The sequence below is a fragment of the Danio rerio genome, chromosome 21 (assembly GCF_052040795.2).
Source record: "Danio rerio strain M-AB ecotype USA chromosome 21, GRCz13ab, whole genome shotgun sequence".
Taxonomy (NCBI): Eukaryota; Metazoa; Chordata; class Actinopteri; order Cypriniformes; family Danionidae; genus Danio; species Danio rerio.
The window spans coordinates 23,745,528-23,769,684 of record NC_141041.1 but is presented as its reverse complement, the minus strand read 5'-3'; the positions used below and the strand labels follow the sequence as shown (position 1 = coordinate 23,769,684).

The 24,157-nt window shown below is 36.7% G+C and overlaps 2 protein-coding genes, 1 long non-coding RNA gene and 1 other non-coding gene across 11 annotated transcripts in view; 3 read left to right on the top strand and 1 right to left on the bottom strand.

Annotated features, from left to right (window-relative positions):
• si:ch73-112l6.1 overlaps positions 1 to 7,330 on the top strand; it is a 37,856-nt gene extending 30,526 nt beyond the window's left edge. For 5 of the 7 annotated variants that reach the window (XM_087301195.1, XM_087301197.1, XM_087301194.1 and 2 more), the window contains 4 exons: positions 1,306 to 1,661; positions 3,383 to 3,633; positions 4,561 to 4,761; positions 4,851 to 7,330. In XM_087301195.1, the coding sequence (XP_087157321.1) occupies positions 1,306 to 1,661; positions 3,383 to 3,633; positions 4,561 to 4,761; positions 4,851 to 5,325 (1,283 nt within the window). In that variant the 3' untranslated portion in view covers positions 5,326 to 7,330. The remainder of the gene's footprint in view (positions 1 to 1,305; positions 1,662 to 3,382; positions 3,634 to 4,560; positions 4,762 to 4,850) is intronic. The other 2 variants (XR_015520284.1, XR_015520283.1) reach the window with 1 other exon arrangement.
• The window catches only part of LOC147838831 (odorant receptor 131-2-like), a 1,093,102-nt gene that overhangs the window by 261,369 nt on the left and 807,576 nt on the right, over positions 1 to 24,157 (top strand). The window lies entirely within an intron of this gene.
• On the bottom strand, positions 18,788 to 22,833 carry LOC137488810 (uncharacterized). Its single transcript, XR_015520309.1, has 5 exons — positions 22,728 to 22,833; positions 22,055 to 22,132; positions 20,341 to 21,250; positions 20,163 to 20,255; positions 18,788 to 18,976 (listed from the first exon to the last, which is right to left on the bottom strand). It is a non-coding gene; the product is annotated as an uncharacterized LOC137488810 (long non-coding RNA).
• LOC137488874 (U6 spliceosomal RNA) lies at positions 21,558 to 21,664 on the top strand. Its single transcript, XR_015520940.1, has one exon. It is a non-coding gene; the product is annotated as a U6 spliceosomal RNA (small nuclear RNA).

Genomic DNA, 24,157 nt, shown 5'->3' with positions numbered 1-24,157 from the left:
TCAAAAACCTTTATATTTAATGAACTTCAAGATGCGTCAGTACCTTAGTCCTTTTTTCACTTCATATTAATGCAGACTGGTTTACTAACAAGGCACAATTTGGTGCTGGATTTTTAGAAAGAATGAAAGTAAAATACAATATTCTGCCAACTGCATTGGATTAGACATTAATATGTTTGCTTCTGCTTTTGTCTGTTATTAACATAGTTTGATATGTACTGAGTGTATAGGTATTTTAAGCTAAATCACAGAAGCATTGGTCAATGAAGGATGTGTGCTGTCAAACATACATTCAGAAGTTTACATTGTGGGCACAGCAGTCCTTTCAAACTTTCAAAAAGTTTTAATATGCATACTGTAAGCTAATCATACCATACCAGTTGTTTGATCTAGAACAGAGATGCCCAAACTTTTCTTATGAAGGGCAAAAACCCAAACTTGATTCAGGGTGGTGGGCCGAAGGTAAATATACAGTACCATTATAGCTACAATGGTAATTTCCTAATGTATTAATGTTTAAAAATATAAAGGAAAAATACTTTAATTGTATTAATAATTATAAATTTTGTTACACTTTTACAGTGAAATTCTTACAAAAAAAACACAAACACATAACACAATGGTGTTCAACACTGAATACACGAGTCAAGCTTCACCACCCTGTGCATTGTCCTTTATCTTCATGTGACAGTATTTACATTTTTAAACATCTGCTTCACAAACAACATTCAACTAAAACATTTCATTTTAGTTGTCTTTTTTTTTGTAGTTCAGCAATTAAACATGCAAACAAAAGGTTACGTTAAATTATAAATCATGATCTCTGTTAAAGACATTCGCCCCAAACCTTCCCATCATTCTAAATCTCTTCTCAGATGGAATGGTGGGCCAAATCTAAGGTTACCAAGGGCCAATTTTGGCCCGCGGACCCTACTTTGGGCATCTCTAATCTAGAGCATAGGTCTTAAACTCGATTCCTAGAGAGCCTCAGCTCTGCACAGTTTTGCTCCAACCCTAATCTAACACAGCTGATCCAAATAGACGAAGGGGTTCAAGACTACTAGAGGTGTGAGTTTGAGGTGGTTGGAGCTAAACTACACAGAGCTGCAGCTCTCGAGGAATTGGGTTTAATCTAGAGTCTACAATCCCCCACATTTTTTCAGTCTGTGTAATTTCAAGAGGCATTAAAGCAGGACTGAAAATGGCTTATTGCATAAAATTTTCATTTGATGTAATAAAACCTTCATAACATTAAAAGTGGACCTCTGTGAACTGTAGAAGATATTTAGTCATACTGTTTTTCAGGTGAGCTCATGGGGGTGGAGTATCTGTACTCTCAGACCAGCAGGGTGTTGGAGGTGGATGATTTCATGGATCCCGATGCTCCAGACGAGAGTGATGGACAGATAGAGGGAGACCTGGAAGATGATGATTCAGACATCGATCACCTCAGATCACCAAAGTTCCTGGAGCTCAGCCTTAAACCACTTCACCATGGTCAGTGTCAGGCAGTACTTCTGCAGTCCACTTCCTCCGGCACCCCCACATCCCAGCCGGATCCAATCGTGTCTTCCACATCTGGGCCCATAAAAGATGAGCCCATCCCTGAGGACCAGTTCATGCCACGGAGCTTTTTACAGGAGAATGAGGAAGAGGAGGAGGTGAGTGCTGTTACGTGTAAAAAAATTAATAAATCAAAGATAGTAATATTGCTAAAATTAGCACTTGCCAACTGTCAGATGTGACCCTGGACCACAAAAACAGTCTTATGTGGCATGGGTATGTTTTTGGCAATAGCATTTTATGGGTCAAAATGATCTATTTTACTTTTATGGCAGAAAACGTTAAAATATTAGGTAAAATCTTTTTCCATTAAGATGTTTTGAACAATTTCTGTTGTAAATATATCAAAACCCAATGTTTGATTAGTAATAGGTTGTTTTTTAATCACGTGGTTCTAGTGATGAAATTCAGAGGAGGGCAGGAAGTAAAAAACTGAATGAGATACATATTGTGAAAGTCTGTATTTTTCCAATTTTTATACCATATTTCAAAGGAGATATACATAGCATAGAAAATAACCAGATACTGTATGTTGGGCATGATCCTTTTATCATGAAGAGGGCCGAGGGCCTACTGAACTAAAATATTTGCCTGTCATCGATGCGGTACATATTGTATAATTACGTCGTTACATGAAAAATACTATAGTAAATACTATAGTGTTTGGAAGCATACTATAGATAATTACTTAAATTAAACTGTCATAGTAATTTTATTGTTGATGTGGTACAACACAACTGTAGTAATAAACAAATTATTCAATAGGCTTCAGTTTTCAACGCTATAACCACAATGCACCTCAGTTTACACTAATGTTACAGTATTTATTACAGTTAATCAGTTTACTATGCTGGAGTATTCGGCAGCATTCATTAACAAAGAGTTGTACACATTATATACTTTACTATGTGGTTCAATAACATGTTTATTAAAAATTACTATAGTTTTTCGCCATGCAAATAATGATGTATCTACCAGACACCACGAAATAACAGACGAAAGCAAACAAAACATGGATGAATAGTCTACAGTATTGTTTATTTACCTTTGTAAGGGGAAAACAGTGCTCCACAATAATAACCATCTAGCTTTGTCGTAAGGATTGCATTTCATTTTTGTTCTGTTGATGAACGTACCATCAACAAACATTCAATGCTGCTGCGCATCTCGATGTTCCCATTACGGTTGTTTATTCTGCCCAAATGGCAGTAAAGACATGGATTATTGCGAAACGAGTCGGAGATTTCATTACAGCGATTACATGGCAGGGTACTCATATTCTCCTGGATTTTGTATTAGTGTGGTGTTGTTTGTATCCGATTTTTATATAAAACATTAACCTATTTGAACACATATGTATATAATCTTTATTGGTGCATGTTGAATCATGGCCTATCCTAACAAACCATACAGCAAAGGAAAGCTTATTTATTCAGCGTCCATTTAAAATAAATAAGAAATTTACTCATCACCTGTGCAGTAAATCAGATAAAACAAACAAATAAAATAAACTCATATCCAGAGGACTGAAATATCTTTATTTAAATATATAATTAGATGCTAATCTACTTAAGTAGTACAGAATTATGCTAGGAATGAGGGCAAAGGATTGATTTACAGAGAAAGCAACAAGTAACAAAATGTAAAAAAAAAAAAAACTTTGTATAAAATTCTCCCAAATTCATAAGTGTTATTACATTTCTTACCTCTTGAAGCTTTATATTGCCTTTATAATATATATTTTCCTCTTTCAACAATGTGTGTGCTCTCATTTAAGTTTCTAAGACTTAAAATGGGTAATTGTTTTTTTTTTCCTTAGGAAAAGGGCATTGGGCCTGATGGTGTTCCAGGTTATAATCATGTTATTAACCTGGCTAACAGTCTGGTTGAGCTTAGAAGTCATGGATTTATCACACAGCGAAAGGTGGAGGAGATTGTTGCTCTATGGGATAAGCTGTCAGATTATGATAAAGGTGGAGTCGTCCTCCCCGTTCATCCAGAAGATGGACTGCACTTCAGCAACCGCCACACTGATGCCTTTGTGACTCCATGCACCAATGGTCTAAAGAAGTGAGTGTGTTAGACAACAATCCTTCCTTTACTTGATTTTCCCAGTTGTTATGATATATTATCACCTAAAAATCTAATTTTTAGCAATTCTTCTTTCAAGAGAGTATTTTCCCGAAAAAAGATGTTCGTTTAATTAACATCGAGCTAAACAAGATGTAACTGACTTTTTTTTTTCATTCAGCTGAAACCTTTATCATTGGTGAGCCATGATAAAAGTCATAAAAAGTCAACAACATACGGCACTTTGAGGTGTTATTTGCACTGTGTTTTAGTTTTAAAACAAATAAGGTTTGTTTTGGCAACCGGTAGACTGTAGGTACAGATGCTGCCAAAATATGTGCATGCCCAATGATCGTGAATGGTTATGTATAATGTGTTTTAGGCTGTAGTGTCTTGACTATACTCATTTTATCTGAAGCACAGTAAAAACTGCAGTATGGACAAGGAGCTAAAATGTCATTTTAAAAGGAAAAAGCACTAGTGTAAAAAACATGAGAGGCAAAATAATAAAACAACCCAACAGGAAAGTCTATTTTAATACCCCTGGCTCTTGATGATATTTTGAGGTCTTTTAGACCAAAACATTTGTCCTGTGCAAGAAATGGAATATTTTATAACATTATCTTTAACCACAGCCCTGGCAAACGGTGATAGAATTTGAGCTTCCTGTTCTCGTTGTTGAATTGAGTATCCCATTTCTTTCACTCTTGGAATTGACTAATTGTATGCTTGTTAATATATTGCATCACATATTTACTATCAGGTAGCTGTGAGGTTTACAGATATTTTATTATTCGCGTTCTTTTCTGATATATTTTATTTCTCGTCTTTCGAATTTCTAGAATAGCTTCAAACAGGATTAATTAGTGACCTCGAAATGTAGGAATATGTAGGCTCTAATTTGAAACTCTACTTCGTCTCTCTCAGCCGACTTGTTGCAGCTGTCTGCCTGGCTCTGTCACACATCCACCCTGTGGATCAGACGGTTGCTGGTGTGCGGGTGAGCAGGTGGACGGCCATCCTTCGAGACTACAGCATGATCCGCAACATCGTCCAGGACAGCCCTGCCATCTCATCTCGTACACGGATACAGCTGCTGGAAATAAACCAGAGGACACTGAGCCAGTGGTGCGCCAATACTTCATGCACTTACTTACTAAACACATTAACTGTATTTGCATTCTTATAAAAAGACTGTCATCTTTCTTTATAAATAGGTACAGTACCAAGGAGCAGTCGGTTTTGCACCAGTGGCTTGACAGCATGAAGACTTCTGAGGCTTTACTTCCTCTACCACACAACATTACAAATCCTGTTCATTATGGACCTGCAGGTGATGTGATTAAAGTAGTGATCGGGGTTCCCAGTCCAGCTAATGCTGTGCCATTACAGACAGAGCAAAGAGTTCTCACCACCAGACCTGCTTGTTCGAAAGTGCCCAGGACCACTGCTTGGCGCCGGAGGAAGGCAGAGGAAGAAGCTGCCCAGCGAGGTTTACCTCTCAAGCGGCTCTTCGAACAGTATCTTTGTAAAAAGTGCGGCAACCCGAAAACAAAAGAGTTTGGGCACAGCCAGTTTCGCGGGGTCCACTTTTGTGCTAGAACTTCTGGGAAAACTGTAGAGCAATGGATGGAGGAGATGAGGAGTGTACAAAAACAAAGTGAAGCAACACTTCCGTTCTTAACAAAATAAAATGGAAAGAATCCACTCACTTTATAGTCTAAAATAGATCTATTTTTGTTCTTAAGATAGCATGTGGTTTGTGAAATCGCATTAAAGGCCTTTTTGTTTTAAGGTAATAAATAAAGGGCCTTTGCTATTGTACCAAAGGCCAGCTAGTGAAGTGCTGTGCAGGGAAACCTCACTCCTCTGACCTCAAAAGTTGCTCTGGTGATGCTAAAGGCCATGGTCTTTAGCCTCCTAGTAAGAGCAACCGACTCCCATGAAAAGAATCGCCGGTTCGATCCCAGCTCAGACCGGGTTGGGTGCATTAGGACTGGTGGGTTATACGAGGGCGCTCATCCAGGATAGGATTGAGGTTTAGGAACCTGTGTTGGTAAACCTCACTCCTCTGACCTCAGGTGCTCTAGTGACAGATGCTAAAGGCCATGGTCTTTAGCTCCCTTGTAAGAGCAACCGACTGCCAGGCATAATCGCTGGGTGGATCCCAGCTCAGACTGGGTTGGGTGCAGTAGGACTGGTGGGTTACACTATTAACATAAAAAGGAAAAATACATTCCCAAAAGAAAAAAAGAGTGGCGTACATCCTTATGTTTCTGTATTATTTTACCTATTGATTTATATGGCCATTGAAAAAGTGTATGTTTTATTTCCACAGAGAAACAAAAACACAATACCATCCTTGTTGCTCAGGCAAACAAGTAACAGGTAAAATTTCAAAATTCTTTGTTAGGTAAGGTTAGTTATGCTATGAAAACAGATTCAAGTAAGTCTTGCATATTATAGACCCTTTTCACAAGACAGTGGTCATCAGGATCTTCAATCCTCAAGTTTTTAATATTTAGATTTTTTTGTATGAAGTATTCAGTACGAAGATTCATGAAGCTATACTTTATGAATGATCTTTTGCATCAGTTTGAAATAAACTGAGACTTTTGTAAGGTGTTTGTAATGCAGGGTCTATGGGCGGCACAGTATGTTTGACATTGTTCTCTCTTCTGGCTGCCATTATCAGTCTCATATAGTTTTTTTCCCTTTCTTAAAAGTCATAAAACCACTATCGTAGAGTTTTCCTTTTCTGAGTTGAGCAATTTGAAATGCAGAAATGTATTTTGTGTTATTCTTCTGATCACTGCTCTTTAAGTTAACTTCTACTGCTGAGAAACCTAAAAATGTGAAAAGGGTCTATCATTAAACATTTGTTCTTAGTATCAGACATTTAAAAAGGTTATCAAACCGCTTATAGGCCATAACAAACAAATGTCAAGAACTGTTTGAAGTAATAGAGTAAAACAATTCTGTAAATGGTGATCTCTCTTTGGATCTAGTTGCCTCACTGTTGCGTTGTCGTGCATGAAGGTCTCTTTGTCGTCATCAGTCTTGTTAAGGCCTGCAAAAACTGTGAACAGACATTTCACATTCTAGAGCCACAACACTCACTCAGGAAAATAAATTGGGCTCAAGACTCTGTAGTAAATTCTTCCTTTTTTCCAAATCTTCTCCATGTTTTGTGGAGATAACAGGAGTCCATTTTGTAAAGCCATAATAGTTTGTGGAAAGTTAAAGCAGGTCTCTGAAATCAAACTGGTCAATATTTCACTTGCTCTCAGGTAAATGGTTGCACAAGGGAAGATCGGCCTGGATTTTTGAATGTGAAAAGCCAGTGCTAATCAATTTTCTTCAGACTCACTACTTGAAACTTGTGAGGGACATTCACTTTCTTGGAGTGGAATTGGAATGTCCTGTACTAACCTGCCAAAATGTGGAGATGATGGACACTCAGGACTCAGAAATTTATTTTGCAACACATATAAGGGAAAGCACTGGCGCTTTGGCAAACTCTTATTCTTATTATTATGAAGTCATTTTTGACTTTTGTCATCAGGTTTGTATTTGCTGTAAATAGTTCTAAAAAATTTGTATCCTTCTATTTGCTTTAATTTCATGTATTTTATATTGTATTTTTTATATATAGTTTTGAGTGTGAACTATTCAATAAAACAGAATAATACGTTTATTAGGGAAATCTTCAGTTAATGAAATGATATTTTGTACATGCTTTTATAATCAAGTTCATTTAAAATGCATATAATAGTTTGTTAAAATACTTAATTTAAACTCTTGTGAATACAGAACAGAAAATATGTGAGACCTTTTATGTTACCTATTGCATTAATTTACAAAAACAAGGAACTATTTCTTTTATAAAACATAATTATAACAATAAAGGACAATTTGGGCCCGTTTTTGTGATTTATATTCAAGCTAAAGTGTTGTTTTTTATGACATTTATAAAAGTAAAAAATACAATTCTGAAATGATTAATTTCTGAATATTTCCATGACCGTGCCAAACCTTTTTTCCATTATGCAGGACTGTTTTATGAATCTGTCACTTTTATAAAAGGGAAGTCAATTTTCAAAACCGACAATTATTTAGAACTGTTAACAGGACATTTATTAAAAGTATAAAATGAATGAATGCAATGAATGCAATTAAGAACAAGGCACTTTTAGATAGAAAATAGATAAAGAATAATTTAGGACTGGCCTTTGTGAAGTGAAAATTCTAGACCATAAACAAGTGCAACAGGAAATATTTACAGAATCTAACTATTTACCATGAAGGATTTCTGTCATTTGCAGAGATGGTGAATGCCACTGATGGATTTTGTCCTTGTTATGACAGTGTTGGTGAAAGAGAGAAGCCGTCTATCTAGTTCCAGGCTGACCTGAGGTAAGGACACATCCTCATCCATTGCCTATTCTAGCGCCTTCCAATAGTTCCTGTATCAATTTAAAATAGCAATAAATAAGATGGACTGAATCTAAATACTGCTCACCTGTAGTTCTGAAATGACTTGTAGTAAAAATGTCACACTAGACAGAAAGCATCTTCTTATTGATGATGGGCTCCTCATTCCACCGCTCCAAACTTTCCAGCAGAAAAGCCAGAAAGTTCTCTAGGTTAGCACTCTTTCCTGAAAGTAAGCATAACCAATATGCATTTACAAGCAACTTAAAAACACCTAAAAGTGGATGTGCATAAACATTAAGGCTGGAAATTGTGACCAGTATGGTGATTTGCTTCTGAACCTAAGTATATGGTTTTGGTTTCAATTTCAGTAAGGGATCAATTTTTCATTTAAGCTGACAATGAATCACAATGGCTGGTTTTGTAGACCTCATCTTTGCTGTCACTGCTTTTAAATATGAAATATTTCCAAATATCAGACTGTACTTCCACCATTCACATCCTCTGAAGAAAACAATTCATATTATGAACAGATTCAGAGATTTTCTGAATTTATATCATTTCGTAAAATTGTTAGTTCACCCAAAAATGAAAAGTCAGTTTTTAATCACCCTCCAAAACCCCTGAGACCTACATCTTCAGAAGACAAACTAAGATATTTTGGATTAAATCTGAAAGTTCTCTCATCCTCCTTAGACCACAATGGTCTTGACCCCTAACCTTAACCCTAAATGCAGAAAAATGCCCCTAAAAACAGACCGTAAGACTTCAGTAGATCAATTGGAATATTATTAAGCTTAGAAAATACTTTTGTGTATAAATAAAACAAATTATATTTATAATGAATGACTTTTTTATTTATTTAACAGATTCTTCTCCTTAGTGTCAATGTAGGGTAAATGACGTCCTTATTTTTGGTTTTATGAGCACACAAAATTATTTTTGTAACCTAATAATATTCAGATTGAATTATTGAAGGAATGGAGTTTTGAGGATATTTTATTTTGACCGTTTCCTATAATGAAGAATGAGAGAGCTCTCAGATTTCATCTAAAATATCTTAGTTTTGTATTCTGAAGATAAAGGAAAGGTCAAGAGTTTTAAAATTACATAACCTACAGTATATTTTAACCCAGCACTAGTCATCTTACCAGGTATGAAGCATTTATTGTGGTTGTGGAAGGACTGCAGGTTTGTGCACCTACGTTGCAGCGGTATACATGGAGTGAGTCCTCTCTTTGTAACACTTCCTGTCTGGGTGTACAGCTGCACTCCAGAGGGGTCTTGGATGCACGGAAGATGGTGCCTTTGCGGGCTCCAGATGACATCTTCTCCTGGGGTGTGTTTTTTAGCAGAGTTGAGCAAAGAAGGACTATTGAGGACAACCGCGGGTTACATTCACAAGCGTGCGCATTATAATGTTTCCGTGTTTTCTGAAAGTTTACCTTGTTTAGATAAGTTTGCAGGTTAAACAAAATGAACTACTCTTTCTTAACACCTGTCAGTCTCATCTTTTATTTGTCCTCTACAGCAATGCACTGTCATATAAGTCTGTTGAATGCATTTGTATGCAACATAAATGTACCTTCATTGGTCAACATTTGATGTAGGTATTAAAAAGTTCATCAAATATGTCTAAATCAAATATCAAATCAAATATGTCCAAATCAACTAAGTTAATCAAGTATACCCAAGACTTAAAGGTAATGTTATGGTTGTTCCATATTATTCTGTATGTTTAAAACCAGCAGATTACACTATATATTTAACATGTCATGAACTTACTGTTATTAAAAAATTTGCTCAATAAAATGTCCTAAGACAAGAATGGGTGTTGTTTTGGTTGATTTGGCCCCCTGGGGTCTGTTCTTCGTACCTCGCTTAAATGATCTAAGATGATTTGGCAGATCCTGGATCTTTTGATATTGATAACTGATCTCTGGGCGAGGCAGTGGCGCAGTAGGTAGTGCTGTCGCCTCACAGCAAAAAGGTCGCTGGTTCAATTGGTGTTTCTGTGTGGAGTTTGCATGTTCTCCCTGCCTTCGTGTGGGTTTCCTCCGGGAGCTCCGGTTTTCCCCCACAGTCCAAAGACTTGGTACAGGTGAATTGGGTAGGCTAAATTGTCCGTAGCGGATGAGTGTGTGTGGATGTTTCCCAAAGATGGGTTGCGGCTGGAAGGGCATCCGTTGCATAAAAACTTGTTGGATAAGTTGGCGGTTCATTCCGCTGTGGCGACCCCGGATTAATAAAGGGACTAAGCCTACAAGAAAATGAGTAAATGAATGAACTGATCTCTGGCTAATTTGGTTCTTCAAACAAATTTGTGAATCAGATTAGAATGTCTGGATGAACTGATCTGAGATCGCTGTGTGTGTTTGTAAAGGACAGATCTATCGATCCTCGAAATAATGATCAGAAATGCAACGATTGGCCGACAGCACAGCAGCGTCAAATCACTGTCATATTAACTGCCAAAACATGTTTATGACTGCATAAATATGTTATTGCTTTTAAAGTCACATATTGTGCATTTCTATTATCATACACAAATTGTACTAAAGCGATCTAAAAAGTTCATATCAATAAGTTTTGTCTTTGCCCCACCAGGTGGCAGTCTTTGTACTTTCATTTCAAGGGGGCAGATAGCTTAAGTTTTATTAATATATAACTTTATTTTATTAATAACTATAACTTTTATATCATTTTTAAAAATTTAGTATTTTCCCAAGTGTATATAACTAATACTGTAAGAAAATATCAGAATTCGGTACATACTTTATGTATTATCTTTGCTTGAACTGAGCCGATCTTATCCTGTTTATATGAATTAAACCTGCTTCCGACCAGGTTTGAGCTAGCAACTCTCAGTTCAGTTTTGAAGAAAGAAACGACCCTTGATCATGTCAAATAACCAAATACAGCTAACTGCGTAATCCACGTACAAAGAACAGACCCCAGGAGAGTGTTTTTTTTAATGCCAAAAATATTAGTAATTTATTAGATACAAACGAAAAATTCGATGACAGAGCTCTGGGTTACATTACCCCAATGCAATACAAAAATTACATTCAAGAGGTTCGCAACTAACATACATTTCCTGACTCCAGCATTTATACACAACAGATATTAACAGGTGGAGTTTTGGTGTAACGTCACTTAGTCATTCTGCAATTCTTTGGCTCTTGTAACACCAGACATACTTCCTCTTTCTGCAACCCTTCTCTGCATACCAGAACTGAACAATTATGTGCATTTTTAATATATTTCACAACTTCTACAAGCATTATGACAACTTGTGACATGTCTAGACTTTGTTTTGAACAGCAGATCTCCCTCTTGTCAGCAAGTTCCTTAAAAAGTATGCAGCACAGTAAAAAAAGGGAAGTGTGTCAGGTCAAGATGTGATCTCATACATAAGAGAAAGAACGATTAATCTGTTGTTAGTCTAAACATTTTCTAATAAAAATTAATTAATAATTCTTTTTTCCTACAACATTAAAATAAACTGTCTTTATTTAAATCTGTGTAAACCGATGCAGTCGGTCTTTGTCTTTTACAACTCTGCAGCATTGATATAACTGGTGTCATGTTTTATAGACAATTGCGTTAACTCAGCTGCTGTAACCTAGAGAAGGGAAGAAAATACTAATGTACCTAATTTTAAAGGGTGGAACTGATAACAGACTTTGGCTAAAATGTTTGTTATTATTTGCAGTAACAACTATCCAAACATGGAAACAGCACATACATAAACATTAGGTACACTGTAAAAAGTTACATGATCAGTAGTACTGACAGCATATGTTTTAGGTCATTTTAACTTACTGAACTAAGTTAATCATGTTCTATCTTAATTTTATAAGTTATGCAAGCTGTTTTAAGTCAGTTTAACATTATATAAGTTCAATAAACAATTGACATTCAATTGTACAGTGTAGTAAAGTATTCATATAGCCTATTTCTAATTTTAAAATATGGAAAGTTGCAATTTACTAGTTTATTTTCTTTACATGGGCATTATGTTGTTTATTTATGTATTAAATAAAATGTTATAAGTGTTAAATTAATGTTTATGTACCTGACTTAACCTTAACAAACAAATCATAATATTACACTGGAATATGATCCACTTACATCACAGAATTTTTACAAATGACAATTTGTGACCCAGTGTGTGAAAACCAGGCCTTATCTAATTCTGAGATAAGGTTTGACTGTAGCCATTCACTTCACTGTGATTTCAGTTGTTGACATTGTTTTACTCAGTTAATATTAAATACATATATTATTATTGTTATTTTCACAGACTGTTCTTTATTTAATGTAGAAAACAGTAAAATTACAACAACAAAATGACTGTCATTACCATGTCTGCTTCGGGAGAGACTTGGGGTACGAAGAGCTGTCTGACTGCTTTGATTTTTGCAAGTTCTGTCATTGCAGGAATTCTGCTCTTCAGAGGCATGTTGTCCCACAGACCGCACGGGCCACAGAGAATGCTCTCCGACAAATCGTGCAGTTAATTTCTAACACTCAGCAGCCAGATATCCATTTTCTCCCACTCTCTGTGGTACTTTTGCAGTCGCTTGTGTTTAAACTCTGAAACTTTAAGACGCGGATTGTTACCTGGAGAAGCATCTTCTGCCATTACTCTCTGTCAAGACTTGACAGACTCTACTTAAGCCTAGTTTACACTACAGGATTTTAAACATCAGCAGATCGCTGTGCTGTTCACACTATATGACTTGACTTTGTGTCTTTTAATCTCTGTGGTGTTCACACTACGCAACACTCTGTGAATGATCCACAAGAGAGTGGTCACACACTACATGATCTGACAACATCTCATTCCCCATCAGCTCATTCAAGCTACCAAACCACAGCCAATGAAAATTTGAGGGAGGAGTCGTCAGAAAAAAGTTGAACACTATTGGCTGCTTGTGTGCTGATGACATCACTGACAGCGTTTCAAGCTTTGGAGAAAGCATTTAAAAACATCGTCAAATCAGCTGATTTATCAGCGGATTAATCACTCATCTGCAAGGTTCCAGTGGATAGATACACAGAGAGTTTTTAATTTTTGTATTTTTATAACTCTTTGAAATAAAACTAACATATTTATAAAACCCTGCCGTTTTCTAACTATCAGTGTATTTCTTTCTGACATTGTTATTTTTTTTATTACAAAACAGTAAAGAACTGAGCATTTCTGCCTTAAATTACCATATTGGTCAAAATGACTGCATGCATGTCTGATACTTTTCACTGTGACTTTAAATATGTGTGCATTTTCTTGCCTGGCAACTTCCTGCTAACATAAACAAAACTTTCTGATGGCAAAAACATCAATTTACTTCAGATATCTTTCAAAACAGCATATTCTGTGCTGTTAAATAGCTCCTGTTTGAAAGTGAAATTGAAAGCCAAGACCTTTAAGTGTTTTAGTATCTTAACTACATATTTATAGGCTGTATTACCAAAAAAATATTTTATTTTTAGGGTAATGGTGTCATTAAATATGATGCCAGACAATCAAAGCTTATTTTAATATCTCAATAATAGCTTTGAATGTAAATATGTTCCAAATGCAGAATGAAGCGAGTGCGTCGATGCCCATTCTGACCAATCACAGATGTTTCTGCTGAGCTCCTGAACACACAGGCATTCAGCCCATGCTGATATGCTCTCTCATTGGCTGCAGCTTGTCACTACATCTGACCACACGTGGGGTTGAGTCAGCCGACTGCTCTGGAATATTTAGCATGCTGAATGTTGGATTTCCGTCTGCGAGGTGTCGGCGACGCGTCAGCGAGCCTCGTTGATGCGTTGCTTAGTAGTTCACACATAAAGAGCGGCGAGCGCCGAGCACCCGCAGATTTCTTCCCGATCACAGCCCGATCTGTCGGCGAGCTCGTTAACTTCCAAATCGGGCTCAAATCAGGCTTAAAATCCATTAGTGTGAACTAGGCATTAGAAGATCTGCCCTCCTCACTGGACAAAGACCAATCAAACTAACGATGACATCATGTATTACCCAATCAAAAGTAGGAAATGAGGCATATTCAGAAAATGCGTGTGGGATGATTTGCACGTAAAAGCTACTTTTAAAAAATTATAAAAATACGGGACAAAACCCGTCCCGTATTGATTCAAAACGGGATGCGCAATTTCATTCTCAAATACGGGACGATTTCATATTTCAAGGGATGGGTGGCAACCCTACCTGCTGCTCCTGATGGAGCTTGTGTTTAAACGGCATTTCATCTCGTTTTATGCTTGAACATTTATTCTTTCATTTTCCTTCGGCTTAGTCTCTTTAATCATCAGGGGTCGCCTCAGCGGAATGAACCGCCAATTTATCCAGCATATGTTTTACACAGCAGATGGCCTTCCAGCTGCAACCCAGTACTGGGAAACATCCATACACACTTAGTTTATTTAATTCACATATAGCGCATGTGTTTGGACTGTGGGGGAAACCGGTGCACACGAAGGAAACCCACACAAACACGAGGAGAACATGCAAACTTCACACAGAAATGCCAACTGGCCCAGCCAGGACTCGAACCAGCGACCTTCTTGCTGTGAGGCGACAGTGCTAACTACAGAGCCATCGTGTCTGATAACTGATTATATTTGAATTAAAAACGATGCTGTAAAAAGAACCTTGTGCAGTTGAAAGTACAGCACATTACTCGTTCACTGGAAATGTATCAGTGGCTGAAAAACACTTTCACATAGCCTGTTAGTTTTCTGTAAACTTTAATGACGTCGTCACAAAACCTACGTCGATGCCAACGCATGAATTTCACATATACACAATAAATATAAAAAAGGAGTATTCGCTTAATGTTACGTCCGTCATGAAATCATACACGCTGTTAAAATGTCACACCTTTACGATCTTTAATCCTCTCAATATTATGCCTCTAGTAAAACAAAATGACAAATAAAGAAAAAAAAATAGGGAAAACGCAGACTTACTCTGTTGTTTCCCCACACGGTCGATGTTGCAGAGCAGTACTGGTTTTTGCAAGTACAGTAAGTTACACATCGAAGCATGAGTATGTTCAAGACAACAGTGACGCACCTGGAGCCAACATGAGGTAAGGAGATTCTCCACCAATAGGAGGCCAGGACACTTGCGCACCAGCCACCAATTTTCCTTTTTAATTGTCAAGAATTCTGTAGTTACACCGTAACTAATAAACTGTAACTGTAAACTGTTTTACAATTGTAATAAAACTGACGGACAATGAAAAATTACTATTTTCAAGATAAAGGAACTACTCTCGCTCTGGCGTCAAGAACCTAGCTGCTGCTGTTCCAGCACCAGGCGGAGTGATATTACGCAGCGCGTGATCACTTTTTACAGCCTATGGTGAGAACGGGCTACTTTTAGCGGGCGCCTTGAAACCATGGAGACGTGCTTTAGAAACCATGGGTTGAAATCGTAGACTCTAAAACAACAAACACACAAGTACAGGGACAGGGGCCTCGTCAGAGAATTGCCAGATGTTACATTAAACTTTGTCTTGTCAACATTTTGAAAATTGTTTGCTTTCATTGAGTTATTGTTTAAAATGTTACTTTTATACTGTAAGAAAATATCAGAGTTCGGTACATACTTTCAGTATTATTATTAATCCTGTTTATATGAAATAAACCTGCTTCCGATCAGGTTTGAGCTACCAGAACTGTTGCTATGACAACAATTCTCAGATCAGTTTTGAAGAACGAAACGATCCTGGATCATGTCAAATCGTCACTAACCAAATCCAGCTAACTGCGTAATCCACGTACGAAGAACAGACCCCTGGTCATTTTGATCTGGTTCGTTTAAACCAGAAAACATTTTTACACCACTAGATATTGTCAAGTGTCTTTTAATGTCCAAACCTTCTAACAGTAATTCATGCCTGAAGTGATTTTAAAATTTAAAAAAAGTGTTTAAAAAAAGTAATTTATTCCTCTGATGGCAAATGACTACAATTTACAATTGCATAATTATTTTATATGAATAGAAAAAAACAGAAATACTGCAAACACTGAAAAATAATAAATGAATTTTAGAATAATAGCATGTTCTGGATGCTTTTGTTATTATTGCAGTTATTAGGATTAAGCAATTTTGCAAAGTTTCAATGATATATTAAATGTCAAGCTTGTGACAATGTAACTCACAACAATAAAATCACACATAAGCAAGAAATTTGTATTATTTTAAAGAAGTTATGAAACTATATATTATAAAATCTTCTCATTTAAAAAATAACGATCACTCATACATCTCTTTCCCCTATCTTCTCCAAAATTCGCTATAGGTCCCGCCCATCAGCCAATCAGAGTGCACGTTTAGTGGAACTCTCGCAAATGGCCAACTACAGGCTACATGACGTGACCAAGTTGGGATACACGCTTTGTGGAACTCGCCTGTCCGGCCAATGAGGAGACTGGAAAAATGGAACCGGTGAGGGAAAATCACGGTTACGTCATGTTTTACATTAATAGATCGGTCTAAGCAAATTGTGATATAAATGGATTACAGAAAAACTTTAGAAAAAGAGAAAATATTTACTTAGTATTTTGATGGTCAAACTGAATATTATTAATTTTCTTATGACATGAAAGTCATTTGGCTTATTTTTTTTATCTAAACAATTTTAATTTGAACACATTCTTTATGTTACATAATTTGATGCACATTTTCATTGTGCAAATATATATATATATATATATATATATATATATATATATATATATATATATATATATATATATATATATATATATATATATATATAACAAAACCGTAGGGTGGCGGTAGACTCCCGGGAAAAACAGGAGTGTTGGCAGGGATGTAAACATACTTCAGTGAAACTGAAGGTATCTCTTATATGAGAGAATGTAAAAGTGGCCATGCAATGAGCCGTATCCATTTGGAGGACTGTGGCCATCCAGAACCAGAGAATTACACATTAAATTTGATCTAATCCGTGAAACACACAGCTGCTTTCACTTCTCATACTGACGGAGGGAGCGATTCTGTGAATCTCCGTTATGAACGACTCCTTCTAGCCGACAATATTACAAGTTTCTGGCAGCGCAGCTACTCGTTGTCATATTTCATTTACATTGTTTGCTCATTTTATTCAACAAAACTAGCATAAGCCGAGTGTTTAGTGCGAGGTGCTGCTGCTTTACCTTATGGTGAATGCAGTAAGAGACTGTATTATCATCGTTAACGTTACCCGTTTAGCACAAAAGTTCATAACACACAAAAACGTTAAAAACTAAATCTTACCTATGAAATGTTCTGCCTTTGTGCTTGTTTTATTGGTTTATTGGTTATTATCTTCACGTAATACTGTCTTGACTACTAGTGCGGACACTGGTACACAGCACTGTATAAATATGGCGGCGTTATTGACGCATGCTCAGGGTCAGTATGCGATATCTAGTGTGTATATATATATCTATGTAATATAATCACGACAGCACCATAGACTGGACAGCACCTGTGAGACCGTTCTCGGCCAATAGGAGCCAATGAAACAATTCATCGACCAGCCAATGGGCGGCGGTGATAAAGCAGTGAAACAAATCATCAACCAGCCAATGGACGACAAAGCAGTGAAACAATTCGTCAAGTCGTTGTCTTAAATGAAGAATTATTTAAGCAGCTTCAGTTCAGTTTAAAACTAAGATGCAGCGTCAAATTGTCGGCTGTAAACAAGAGGAACCGCAGGTATGCCCAATACAACACTTAAACACGGCACTGACTTTTTCAATGTGTGCAGTTTGAGATGTTGAACACCGTTTAACAAGATTACGGAGATCATTTATGTAACAAACTAAATGATACTTAGTTTTAAGTAAATCAACAATTTTCAAAAGGTGTAGACTATTGTTGTGCCAGTAGGAAAATATATGTGCCATTATTATAACCCTAATTAAACCTAGTTCTTCAGGCTTGTTTAAGGGTTCACACAAAAATATTTACCATTTAAAATGTATTGTATTTACTCATCTCCTATTGATTTCAAACCTTTAAAAGTTTCTTTCTGTTGAACACAGCAGCGTCAATTCAACAGAATATTTGGAAGAAACCTTAAACCCATTGACTGAGAAACAAATACTGTGGAAGTCAATGGTTACAGGTTTCCAGCTTTCTTTTAAACATCTTTAGTGTTCAACAAAAGAAAGTAATTTTTGGTTGAAATATCCCTTTAAATTCTACAGATAAGCGTGTTGGAGCTGGATTGGCTGCGGCCCTCCAGATACTGAGTTTGATGCCTGTGCATCAGATGGCAACATGTGAGTGTGCTTGAGTTTCATTTAATACCATCAGTGTTTTGAGTCTGCTATTTCTTTGAACACACACACACACACACACACACACACACACACACACACACACACACACACACACAAAGAGAGTTCTATATTAAAATAAAAACAGCAATATAGTGAAATGTAATTAGAGTTCACAATGATAAATTTTACTTTCTAAATATTTGTTAACCCTCTCAGGCTCAAATTAATTTTTAGAAACAGGAAAAATCTGATATTTGGGGAAAATTATCATATGGGGTTGTACAATAGAATCCTGATTTTTAATTTTTTTTTTTTAGATTGACCCTCACATGCAAGGCGTTCTGGGATGTTGCAGTTTTGCAACATTGGCTCACTGTGGTAATTAGACACTGACGACTGTATATGATATGAACAATAACTTTTTATATACAACTTTTCAAACAATGTAACAAATTGCTTTTCAGTGGCAGAACGACAGCATAAACAATATGGGATCCAAATCCAATATTTCAAATCCTCATTGAGTAGGTCATGTTTCCATCTCACTTTGTCATGTGGTACTCCAAGAACCTTTTTTTTGTGTGCGTGTCATCTGGGCCCGGTTTTTCACAAGGTTTAATCCGGATAAAAGTGATCCTTATTTAGTAATCCTGTTTTTGCGATCCGTGATCACGTAATCCAGCTTACTTTTTGAGCCAGTTTTTCAAAGCAACATTGGATTGGATCAATCTGATCCGGATAGGAACTTTTCAGGATCACTAAATCTGGATTACCAGTGCTCAATCACAATGTAGATGGATAGATAGGCCTATGTAAAGAGCAACAAGTAGAATAGCCAGTGTGGGGTAAATATAACTTTATTTTTATTAGAAATGAAAACACACATTTAAAAAAAAAACTATAAAAATCCCACCCCATCCTGTTCCAGCAGTCCGTTTATGTGAGACCTACAACACAAACACTGATGTAAATAAAAAAAAAAAATGTTAATGTCAAAAACTCCACAATAATTTCAGACTTCCTTATCTGATATGGAGAGAGTAGCTTGTCTGAGCAAAGCCTTTAGGAGGTGAATCTCAAATCTGGCCTTGGTTTGCTGCAGTTTGGTCAGAGTCAGTTGTTCCTCGGCCAGATGAAGCTGTGCTTCTGCCCTTTGTCTCTTTTTGCAATTGTTGAAGGTGATTTCAAAAATCAGTGATTGCCATACTTTGCATTTTCTTGGTTATTCTGTAATCATTGCATGCATCACTAATAAATATTCTAAAAACAAAATTATTTTCCATTGTGATGAATATATATCAATTAGTGACAGAATAAAATGTTTTGTTTCTGGTCAATTTTGACAGCTGTTTGCCGTAGGCCTATACTGAAAGCCTAAATATGTTAAAGCCAAAAATCACTATAGCCTGACAGATGAACAAATAAAATTAAAACCTTATGAATAAATAGTATACCTCGTAAGATACTGCATGATCCAAAAATAGTATTATTTAATACATTTTTAAAGTTTTCATTACATTTTGGGCATAAAATCCACACTAAATCCACCCTTCTGATGGGATCAGTTTAATCCAGGTTTTTTGGATCAAATTGATCCAAATCCTACAAAAAAGGTCTGAAAAACCCAAAGTAAAGGTTTGATCCAGATCAAAACCAAGATTAGATTACGTGATCTTATCCGATTAGGTAATCCGTTTTTTCTTTTGAAAAAAACATTTTCAAGATTTGATCCAATCCCTGATCCAAAATCCTAGTGGATTACTTTTGAAAAACCGGGCCCTGGTGAGCAAGTTGGGAAACTGTTTGTAGCTAATTTTACAACCAAGTCCTGCAGTGGTACTTTTGAGTAAAAAAACTCATAAAATATGTATCTGGAGTAATAAGGTAGTTAATTTTAAATTGTTGCAAATCAGCAACGCCTGCCTTATCTGCCATTTATTTCTGTGATTAATAAACCTGGAAAAACATAACTCAGCCACTAGATGGCGGCAACAGAATGTATTGTGTATTATCCAAGTGTTTAATATTCTTGATTATTTTTTCATAAACTCATAATACATTTAAGTTGTTTTTTTTTAGAAAAAATATTACACCTTAACTTTAATTAACTTTATTTTAACACAATCATTCATTGACATTTTATATCAACATAATGTATACATGTTTTGTAGATTTTAAATTGTAATTTACTGATTTGTGATGGCAAACAATTCAGCATTATTACTTCAGTCTTTAGTGTTGGAGGATCTTTCAGAAATCAACTTTATATGTTTATTTATAGCTCAAAAAACATTTATTATCAATGCTGAACATTTTTGAGACAACAAACTTTTTTTCTGATCTCTTTGAGGAATGAAGTTTCAAAGAACAGCATTGGTTTGAAATGTTGTTGTTTTTTTGAAGCCTGATATACAGAGACTCTTGAATGCTTCATTATCAGGATGTCTTGGCTCACCCTGACGTTGGCTTGTCTCTGGGTCCCTTTAGCTCCTTGTTTCGCTTTTACCTTTTAATTGGTGAATGATGGGCCCTATTACACATTGTTGATTATTATTCTACATAACCTGTAGAACCAGTAACCATCCTCAGTTCATTTAAAAAGTTTTTACAGGTCTGTTTGATCTTTTAACATGAGATTTAGTTACTACACTAGTCAAAACAGAGTGCTAAACTCCACGTAAAGCTGGGGGGAATGTTCTTCATGTTTCCAAAGGCTGTTACGAGTTGTGCTTTGCTGTGTTTTGTGATCTTTTAGGCTTCAAGTCTCTCAGCGTTTCTCCAGCCTCGGTCATTCAGTAAGACGAGTTTCCTGCTCTCGGCGTCTTTTGTTCTGGTCATCAAGGAGGGGGGAATGTTCTGCGCATGCCTGTGGGGGAGGGAGAAGGACACGTCACTGAAAACGTCCCTGCATCACACCGAGACACCCAATCACTCAAGCCGAGACCAGATAATTTTGCATATGCTTTACAGTTTGAAAAATACCACGGTAAACCCTCACACAAACTCTGGATTTGAGATCTTTCAGGTTTTATCAGTTTGCAGGTTTATGTCACCATGATATAGGGTCAGACTTGATCTAAGGGAGCTGAATAAGTGGTTTAGTCACTCACCACCTCCCAAAAACATACCCAGAAGTCCCTGGTATATATAGCTCTCCCTCCAGCTCTTGGTTCGTGCTTGCTTCGGCAGCACATATACTAAAATTGGAACGATACAGAGAAGATTAGCATGGCCCCTGCGCAAGGATGACACGCAAATTCGTGAAGCGTTCCTCATTTTTATTGATTATTAGTTATTAATAACTGATTTACAGTCATTATTGATGATTTACAGTATCCGGTGAGGGAAAAACCAAGTCTAGACATGCAGTGCGCACGTCTGCGCGTAGATGGCAGCAGCGCGCCCCCCAGAGCGCCTCGCTGTTCACAGCACAGCTGACGCTCAACTCGGGTTTAAAGAAATAAAAACAACACATAAAGGCTTTCTTTCAAGTTAAAAAACGTCGTAAATGCTCACAGGGATCGTATTTATCATATTAGAACTTCTAAAAGCTGTTTAGGCAACAGCAATGTTCATGACACCGCGAGATCGTCATTTCCATTCACTCAAAGTGACAAATATAGACACAAATTTGATGTGTAAATATAATCCACAATTTAAATGTACTTGCCTCCATTGTGTGTGGTTATTTCATCGCTTGCCAGACAAATGTGCATCGTTTTCCATAGCTCGCGATTTCTCCATTAGGCTGCACGACAAAGTAGAGCAAAAACTGGATTAGAAGTGTCTAAAATATCCACCAACACACAATCAAAGCAATAATAAATGTCATGGCATGGTCTTCCCGAGGTGTGTTGTTAATGTAGTTAAAGTACGCGACACCGAAATCTTACCCTAATCAAAACCGTTCAAAACATTTACAGGCTCAAATATGCTTCAAACGCCCGATTAAAACAGCAGGCGGATCACAAGAGTATTATTATTTTACATATAAAAAGCGCTGTGAGTTTACAGATTAGTTGGTCTCGTTGAAGTCGCCTATTCTACCATGAAGACACTATGCCGAGTTCAGACTGAATGATTTTCAAAGTAACGTTAGTCGTGTCACAGATGTTTTTACACTGCATGACTATCTGGGCTAGCGTTTTGTCGCTGCTTTATTTAACTTTACACTGCATGGATCGGCGACAGGGGCTTTCACATTTTATGAGTTAACAATAGGAAGAATCGACTACAACTTCGTCCAAACTACGTCCCACAGCCAAAAAAACGTAGTATATTTTGTTAACTACATAACGAGAAAGAAACCTTTATTGAGGTAGAAAACGTAAATAATTGCTCACCTGGGTTTAAAGGGAATAAGCAATCTCATCTACTTTCTTTTATAACTTTCTGTATGAAACGTCAAACAGACACGGGTGCTCCATCACTAGTCCATTTCTTGAGTCCAAATAATCCGAAAATGAGCGCTTTTAACTTCTCCCCCAGCCTCCCGCTGGCCTGCAGACACACACACACACACACACACATACGCACGTGGATGCTGCTCTCTCATTGGCTGCAGGCGATCGCCGATGTTATTTTCATTCAAAACTAATTTCACACGGCATGACTTGAATCCGACAGCTCCAGATATTTAGCACACCAAATATCTCACAGGCATCGGCGACTCATCTGCGATTCTCTCAGATTCTCTACTGTGTGATTGTCACTGACGTGCACGAGCACCAATTTGCCTGTGATTTCAGGCATTGCGATTCAAAATCGGGGTTAAAATCCAATAGTATCATGCAGTCTGAAGTCTGCGTAAATGTAAATGAGCAATTCCAGTGTTATGGATGTGACATTTGCAGTAAAGTCTCAATCACAAATTCACATAGAAAGTATAAGTTAAAATTATAATGGGTTCGTACGGGTGCTGGAAATCCTGGAAAAAGCTTGACGTTTAATACAGTGTTTAATACAATGTCCTGTTTAATACAAAATTGTTTAAAGTAGTTGACATGTCAACTTGCTGCAGTAATCAAACCCTCTAATGCCTGCCCCTCTTTAAAGTTCTGGCCCACTGCTCTTGAACGCGAATGGATTGGTCAATATCAGGTGTCAACACCTTAGTCAATGCCTTCCTTCAAATGACAGGGTGCTACAGCCGAGAAAATGTAAAGGTCTGGGTACGAGAGAATGAAAATAACACTTGACAGATTTTGTTTTAGAAACCACCTAAAGTTACAAATAATGGCACATCTTTTTTTTTTTTTTACCATTTTTGGGTAAGCTATCCTAAAATATTAATGTTCCAAAGTATTCAACAATTTAAATTAAAATGTCACATTGTGTTTTTTTTTTTTTAAACAGCGGAATGAATTTAAATGTGAAAAAGTACACACAGCATATATAGACAGAATTTACCGTGGTTGTTAGGTGCTGGAAAAGCATAAAAATGCACATTGAAAATGCTTGAAAAGTGCTGAAATTTGAAGTAAAAAATGTGTAAGAACCCTGATTATATAGAAACATCTGTTTATATTTTCCAAAACTACTAACCACAGAGTTATAGAATCAGTAAAGAATATCAATCTGCAAACATTTTTTAGATTGTAAATGCGTCGTTTTAACTAAACATGCGTTATGGATGTGACAAAAATAAGTATGCAAGTTTGCAGTTTACAACACACCTGTTTGAAATTCTGTGAATTAAACCGCACAACCCACAAGAAACGATGATATAAAAAAAAATAAGGGTCTGCTCTCTGTACAACAAATATTGCTGATT